The sequence below is a fragment of the Paramisgurnus dabryanus genome, chromosome 6, assembly GCF_030506205.2.
Source record: "Paramisgurnus dabryanus chromosome 6, PD_genome_1.1, whole genome shotgun sequence".
Lineage (NCBI taxonomy): Eukaryota > Metazoa > Chordata > Actinopteri > Cypriniformes > Cobitidae > Paramisgurnus > Paramisgurnus dabryanus.
In genome coordinates, this window is record NC_133342.1 from 13,264,524 (window position 1) to 13,273,250 (window position 8,727).

General features: G+C 38.6%; 1 protein-coding gene across 1 annotated transcript in view; it reads right to left on the reverse strand.

Moving 5' to 3' along the window:
• The window catches only part of epha4b (eph receptor A4b), a 186,350-nt gene extending 178,055 nt beyond the window's left edge, over positions 1-8,295 (reverse strand). The window contains exon 1 of the mRNA XM_065267044.1: positions 8,134-8,295. Within this exon, the coding sequence (XP_065123116.1) occupies positions 8,134-8,227 (94 nt within the window). The 5' untranslated portion in view covers positions 8,228-8,295. The remainder of the gene's footprint in view (positions 1-8,133) is intronic.
• Positions 8,296-8,727: the final 432 nt, after the last annotated feature.

Sequence of the window (8,727 nt, forward strand, 5' to 3'; positions counted from 1 at the left end):
AAGACTGACAGAAAATTAAAAGTTCAAGGACTTTGCTGCTGTAACTGCAGGAGGCGCAATGATATTACACAGCAGCCGAAAATAGTCCCCTTAGTAACTTTAAATGGCAGGGGACTATTATCGGGCACTGCAAAATCGCAACTTTTAGTTTTCCGTCGGTCTTAGTACACGATGTAACTACAGAAGAGTCAAGTTTTAAATAGGAAAAATATCGTTATTTTTTTTGCGCGATGCTAATGGTCTAATCGAATTCAATGGATTATACTATGCTAAAAGTGGTAGCGCCAGACCCGGAGATCAGCTGAATTGATTCCAAAATGATAAAAAATTTAACTCTTGGGGAGCTGGAAAATGAGCATATTTTCAAAAAAGTGGAGTGTCCCTTTAACACTGGAACCCATCTAAATGTTAAGTCTGTGTTTTTATTCGGAGACGTTTGGTGCGCGATGACACACAGTCCTCTCACATGCCATCAAAAGAAGATGAAAGTGAGTGGTAGGGCTGCACGATTTGGGTAATTTTTCCCGTTGCGGTTATTCGTGGTAATATTGCGATGTGCGGTTGCGATTGTAATAAATGGTATCATGAGTCAACTTGATGGGTTTTAAGGAAAATACACACACAGATTAGTGATAATGCTAAAATGTGTATTTGTAAAACTAGTGTCAGTAATCTTAAATCCAAAACACCGCCATACAACAGACATAGAGGTTTTTTTTAGCTACCAGATCACTGTCAACCTCCTCTGCATCCACCTTCGCTCTGGTATTTCTACGCTGCGCACACACAAGTGACGACGCACACCACACACGTGCATGCCACACATGCACTGCCTTTTTTGTTAGTTTTTCTTTCTTTTTTAAACAGCAAGGAAAATCTTCAAACTGTTATCAGCAAGTTTGTGTTAACAAGTCCACACATTTATTTATTTATTTAATATAATTGCAACATTTTGCTGTCATATAATTGCACAGGCTGACATTGCGATTGCGATTGCGATGCGATTAATTGTGCAGCACTAGTGAGTGGTCACGCAATTGATGTCTCTCTTTTTGAACCTCGCACTGGCGCCACTTGTGATCACATTGCGTGTTCCGCGCCTGAGAACAAGTGAACCTCACTCCAGCCTACCTCCAAATTAACCATTAACCAAACCAACCGAGCGATTACACTACCGGCAGTCAAATCAACCAGGCTTTGGGGGTCAAATGCGCCCGTGTGCCATTATGGTTTGGAGAGTGTGAGTGCGCCCTAATAACACACGTTAACGCGGATGCCGCAAATAATTTTGAGAGGTACAGTTTAATTTTACACAAAACATATATAAATATGTATTTAATAACATAATATGACATTATATTTACAAATGATTAAACCAAATTGTGAGTTCGGGACATTTTATTGTCTTGTCTCATCTTAAAACCGATAGTAAACGGGTTTGCATTCATTAAAAATGAGTCAATATTTAATGTCCCTTACCTTACTTATGAATTAAATAGACATTTGGACCAGCTGTGCGTAAGTTACAATGTAGCCTAGTTACGACGAAAATGGGCATGTTACAACTTGCGCAACTACTAAATGTTTTTGGTGTTGCACCATTAAACTTAACAATACATTGTAACTAAATATTTACGGAACCTTTAGTTTAGGCCAGTCAAGAATGAGTTTGAAATTACGGCTGTTCAGACTACTTCCTGTTTACCTATTAGAAGGCTTGTGATTGGGTTAAGAAAAATAGACGTCATTCTATGCGACAACCCATTACTTTACGGAGAGCTTATGGCCTACTAACTACATTCTGCCTTAAAAACAAATGGTGCAACCGAATATAGTAAAGAGTTAGTTATAAACTAGTTAGTAGTTACTAATAACTAATAAAAATAATAACTGGTTTTTGCCACTAAATCCATAATATTGGATAATGTTAACTTGCCAGCGAAAAAAGACTAGTACTTATCTGAAACTCTGCAAAGCTATACAAGCACTGACACACACAAAACTGAGGATAAGAGAAAAGGCAAAGTGAACACTTTCTCTTACACACACACACACTCTGACCATCACACAGCAGGACAAAGCTTGGAGTCTTGGGAACACAAAGCTTTAGAAGACAAGATTTTTGAGTGACAGCATCCTCAAGTCCCTCGGCACCAAATTGGCCACAGAAGGGAAAGAGAAAGAGAGAGAGAGAGACAAGAAAGAGTGAGAGAGGCTCAGAGAAAGAGATTTTCAGTCCGTCCAGGCTGAAGCTCATTGGCATACAAATCCTTCCAACAAACACATCTCCATTCTGTCTCTTTTTTCCCCTATCAGCTGCCAGGTCGCCCTGCTATTGTACTGCCAACATCAGCCGCGGTCTGGAGAGTGTATGGAGGATAAAGCTCTCACACAAAAACACTCTTTTCCTCTTCTTTTCATCTCTTTCATTCTCGTCTTCCTCTGGCATTTCCCACTGGCCATCAGTTTCTACACCGGCTGAACAAAAAGAAGACAAAATTCCCATAATCCCTCAGTAGCTGGATGCAAACTGTTTGATTATATTCGCAAACCTGAGTATCCCTTTCAGGCGAGCCATGTGAGAAAAATATTTAATAAAATACCTAAAATATGATTAAGGATCTACAACAACAGTTCTGGGGATTTTGGTGCTAATTTAAGACCATTTATAGTATTTTCCTGGAGATTAGATTGTACGATCAGATCTCTACAGTAGGAAAACACTTCCCACACGATCACATAAAACTGAAAAGCAAGTTGCAAATTTACAGCTCTCAACAAAACAAACTATAAAAATATTCATATTTATTTGTCACGTTCTGCTTGTAAAAGTGGGCGGTATGAGACAGGAAATCCGAATCTACCCAGGAAAACCAATATTTCATTTGCATGCAAAAGCATGCACACCACCACTTTTCAACAAACCTCAATACATCCATTTACTGCTAACCACTGACAGTATTTACCAAAAAGATGCTACCCAAATGACCAAGGTGTATTGTTTTCCAGTTAAGTGGTGCATTACTTCAATTACTGCTCCTTTATCACTGTGTTGACCGTCTAAAATGTCGACTTAAGGACGACATAAAACTGTATCAGGTCTCAAAAATGGCATTTAATATCAGAGTGACCCAGGAAGCAAGCCGTCCGGAGGAGGAATGCTCGGAAGGTAAGCAGAGAAGTCTCCGCTATATTAAATCCGGTAGGCATTTGACCCACCACCGGCGCAGGTGAACAGAGCAAACAGCCCACCATGCGCTTTGACAAACAGAAAAGGCATGTGGGACAGGAGATTTCTGTGTTGGTCAATAACACAGAGCCGAGCAAATTGAAAAACCCTGCTGTTTGTTTAGCACTGCGGTAATGCGGTGATTCTCATAGCACAATTGCCTCTCCAAAATGTGTATAAGAGGAAAAGGCTGAGGTGGGGAACGGACAGATGAATTCAATTAAAACAAATAAAAGGTCAAAACTGGGACCGCAGGGAGAGCACGGCGGAGAGCAGGGCAGACAACATAACATTCAGACTCTGCTTTTTTGTGTGTTCACCAGCCTGCTAATGATTTTCTAGTGAGCAAAATGGTTGCTTAACACGAGTGTCAGATGCGTTAATTTGTAAAAACAGAAAGAGAGAGAGAGAGAGCGCTAAAAAGTAAGGACATCGAAGCTCATTTGCTGGAGAACAGGGCAGCAGAACAGAGGGCAGCCCGGTGAATTTAGGTCACTGGCCCAGCGTGTCACAGGAAGTGTTTTTTTACTAAATCAACAGACGCAGCCCAAACAAACCAAAACAAATTAACTATCACGTAAAACTAACCTATTATTTTCCTCTCACAATGAAATATCTCTGCACGTCATGCTGTCTCCTCTCCCGCTGTTCTACATGCACATGGGAAAACCATTCCTAAAATCAATACCCTTATACCTATTTCACTTCATATTGGCAATCAATTATCTGGTCTGGGCCGTCATGTGTCCAGAAAATCATTTTGCCCTCAGCCCTTGGTCGCGTGCGATAATAATGGCATGTATGATGGGGAATTACGTGATCCTCAAAGGTCTTTTCATGATTACACATCAGCGTGGGAGCCACGGTGCAAATCCATCAGTAATCCCAGTAATAGAGGTGAATCAGAGCGGTGAGGCGGCCAATCAATGTCCATGTCTGCTCAAGGTCATGAACAAAATAATGATGGTGATAAAAACCAATCCAATTATACTTTAGCGATTAATCACAAGACTCATAGTATGATTCCTGCTCTTATTATATAGATAGATAGATAGATAGATAGATAGATAGATAGATAGATAGATAGATAGATAGATAGATAGATAGATAGATAGATAGATAGATAGATAGATAGATAGATAGATAGATAGATAGATAGATAGCCCTAATCCGGCTGCCAAGTAAGGAAAGAATGCAACAGGGACAGGTCACCAAAATTCAAGAAAGAGAGAGAAAACCGGAGGGAGAAAGGAACCAATCAGAGCAATAAAAAAGCTTACAAAAAACGCAGAATACGAATCAATCGAAGACCATTTCAGGGGTTGTGCAAAAAGATTAAATGTTCTTAATCCATTAAACCGAATTAAGCTTGGCGGCCCGGATCAGACCTTATCCAATCTTTGCTCAAGCAGGTGGTACGAACCCTCTAGGCTGCAACAAAACTAAGCAGAAAAAAACAAACTCTTATCTGTTTCATTGTATATTACTTGGTTATGCATCATTTGCATCACATGGTTATTAAAACTGTGTACTGTAGGTCTGCAAAACATGTTTGTGTAATGTTGATGATAATAAATCTTGATATTGAATCATGATAATGAATCCTGAATCTGATAGATGTGTTCCTCAAGTGGTCGTGGGTTCATTTAAGGATTACAAATGGGTGATTCTCACAAAATCCAGATTTAGTATCAGAATTTTTAAAAAGCCCTTGAAGTCATGTTTTTTTTTTTTTTTTTTGCACATATAAGATTATGGTCTGAACTTACTATAACCATTATATTTAAATGATTTACAAAAAAATTTCTATATAATTATTTACAGTTTTTAGATTATCATCATCAAAAATTATTTTTAGCGCAACATGATATTACATTAAATATATGCATTTACAAATTCATGTTTCGGTAATGAGAACTAAAAAGTTGTCTAGGTACTATGATAAACAAAATTTCAATTTTTATCTGGTAGCCATCTTGAGTGTCACAGTCAATTATGTCCCTTCCAACAATTTTTGTAAAATGTTAGTTCCTTGAGGGCTTAAACAATGATTGAAAATTGTTCCAGAGGATGAAAAAATTGTTCTTGGACACATTTATATTCCTTATTATTGCCTCACATTTACCAATGATCACCAAACACCACATGTTTCTTTACTGTAAATGTTTATAGTATAACATGCACTGAAGCGTTTTATTTTTAAGATTTTTTAATTATAAATATTTTCATGTCAAAGAACCCAAATCCAGTCATGGACACGTTGCGGTAATGTTCCCCTTAAATGTGGAAAAAACTAAAAAATTGGTTTTTGTGATGTCATTTGAAATCATGTGCAAAATAGTACATGAAGAGATGTTTGTAACTGTATGCTTCTTATTTTGATACTTTTACTTTGTGTTTACTTTTTTCATCAAAATGTTTCATGACACCTCATAAGTCTAATTTCGCGAGAATCACCCAAAATACAATTTGAATGCATTTCAGTGTTTATAAGCGTATAAGTAGCTCAGATGCAAAAGCCGATAAATGCCACCTCTGTCAAAAATTAGATAATGATATTAATCGAATGCTCTCGAAACGTATCATGTGTTCATTCATGATACTTTGGCTTCACATCCCAGATTTGCTAATTTACAAGAAACCATGTCAGAGGCACACACAGAGGATTTTTTTTGAATTCATATAACTGTGATAAGATCTTTCACAAAACACAAGCCTAACAAAGAAATGCTGGTGCAACAAGACGCCCTCTGCTGTTCACAACAGTTAATGCTCTGTCCCCTGACATCCCATCAGAATTTCTTGCTTCCTATGTGACTTCCCCATTTCGGTCCCACTGCTCATATGTGGCAAATGACTCCTGTGTCATTGTGTACGCATTGCTTCACTGTAACATGGCACCCGTACTCCCACTGGGGCTTAAAATAACAAACACTGGCCAGTCCTTCGGCTCGGAGAGCGAGCACAGCGGGCGCCCTCCAGACGAGAGGACGTTATTTACAGTCACATAGAGCACAGCGGAGCATAGCAGAGACAAAGCAGAAGAGACCGTGCCTTGGAAGCCACTGGATGGGTCATTACGCTCTCCGCGCACACACGCGCAAAAGCACACACGCTCTGCCATGAAGACATGAGGCAGTCAACGAACGCCTGCCAATTAGGCCAAAAACAAAGCGGAAGGTTCAGAGGAAAGCAGAAAACATTACGAAGAACCAAAAACAAGCCACGGAAAGGTCAGAGAAAGAGTGAGAGAGGGGAGTAAACTGACAAAAATTAGGAAGTGGTTCCAATATTCTCCTGATTGACCAAATAGTAGACAGCCACAGAGTAATATATTTTCTTTGGACAAAATATTATTTGGCTAAAACAGTGTTCCTATTTCTGCTGGTTAAACACAGTTTCATCATCTGCTGAAGTGTATTTTTACCCCCCAAAAAAGCACTTTTGTGGTTTGGAATAGGTGCGACATAAATGCTTTTCTAATTCAGAACCCAAGATAAATGTAAATCGTGAAATTCACAGGGAAAATCAACAAAAAGTTATTCCCCTGTTTTGTTCAGAACTGCAAATTACTACAAGAAGGTCTCTGTCTCGGTGGATGCATTATCTTCATTGTCTATCTAAGGATGCATTTTCCGGAGCTTAAATTCCAGCAATTGACATTTAAGAAACAAGAGCAAAGCTGTGCCAAAAGAGAAAGTACGCTCATAAAGTCTTACTGCATTTTGCACACAAAAAAACAGATCTCATTCAAAACTAATCGTGTTGAAATACGTGCCGGACAACTCACAGTTCTGACACAGACAAAAACAAACCACACCACTGCACAGATACAAGAAATGCCTTGTTACATATTTATACATGTAATGAATTAAATAAAATGGGTTTCCAAATTAAGTAATTGGTTTTAAAGAAGTATGATATTTTTATAAAAAAGAATTTTTTTTTTATATCCAAATTATCTGCACATGTTTAAACTTAAACAGAAGATCAAAAAAAAACTTTCATATGTCGAATAAGAATGCCATATAGGCAAGTTACTGTTACCATTAAAAAAACACCTTGTGGTGTTAATAAATAATCACATTTATAGGGAAATTTAGTTGTCTGTAGTGACCATACAGCACATTGCACTTTGGACATACAGTTGGCTATAGCGCATACACCATGGGTAGTTTTACCTGTTTAACTTTAGATGCTTAGTTTATTTTTATTCAGCACTTAGTGTGTGCATTTGTGTTTAAAAAACTATAATATTAAATACTGAATTAAATAACCTGTAATGTATCAGTATAACCATTGTACTGTTTCTTCCATTAAACGTACATACAACAGAAAGATTACTGCACATGAGATGCACATTAGATAAATAAAACACTAAACACAAGCAACATGTTGCAAATTCAAGACATCTTAAAATGTTTTAAAGGTTTCTGTAACAATTACTAATTTTTATATATATATGTATTTATTTATTTATAATAAGTGCTGAACTGACGTTTTACACTCCATACGCACTTGGTTGCCCTTCATGTTTTGGTGTCCCAGATGTGCATCAACATGCCATCATCATTTACATTATCCTAATCATTTGCACGTGTGCATAGTATACGAGGTATATTAGAAAGGTCCGACTGCAATTCCCCGGGCGCACTTGGACTCGTGGATATCTGGTGCTTTTGGACCAGTAAGACATATAGAGGAAACATTACAGATATTCCATTAAAACTAGCATGAGAAAACATATGCATTTTATTTATTTTTCTCTCCTTGCCTTCGTGAACTTATGCACGATGTAAAGAAAACGCAGCGTCCAAAGCGCGCTAAAGTAAACTGTTACCCGCAATAGCCACCAGCCATGAATTCATCTTATCCTTGAGTTATTAAACACAGTCTTCTCTTACCTTCATTCTCTGGGTAACTCCGTAAGGCTTGACTCGGTGTGAGGGACGGAAAAAGAAAGAAAATAAGGGACGGATAAATCCAAAGGGTTGCCATTTTTCAGGCTGCGCCAAGCGCGCGCTGCATCCCTCTCGCTGTAGAAAGTTACTGAGGCTCGCGATCAGATTCAGAGCTCGAGTGAGGAGAGGAGAAGGCGGGTCCGGGAGCAGCCTCGAGCTGTCAATCATCCCAGGCTGCCAGGGAAACGGAGGACAGGGAGCCCTCGGCGGAAAGCGCGCGGGTGCTTTTAAAAGGCGCGAGTTTGATAGAGATCTCTCAATCTGTGGGAAGAAAGTGAGGGAAGCGGGGACGATGACAGCTGCCAAATTCCATGTAAGAGTGAATTAAAAGTGTTTGAAGTGTTTTTCTGAGGAAATTAATTTTAGCAACGCCTATACTGTTTTACATTTGGTATACACTATAGGCAAACATGTTTTGTATACATAATTTCGCTGACTAAAGGGACAAAAACTGAAATAAATATATGGAAATATGTTGGTTTGTTTTGATTGGGATGTATCGGGAGACATAATCGGCAGCCCGTGACTTCTTTAGAG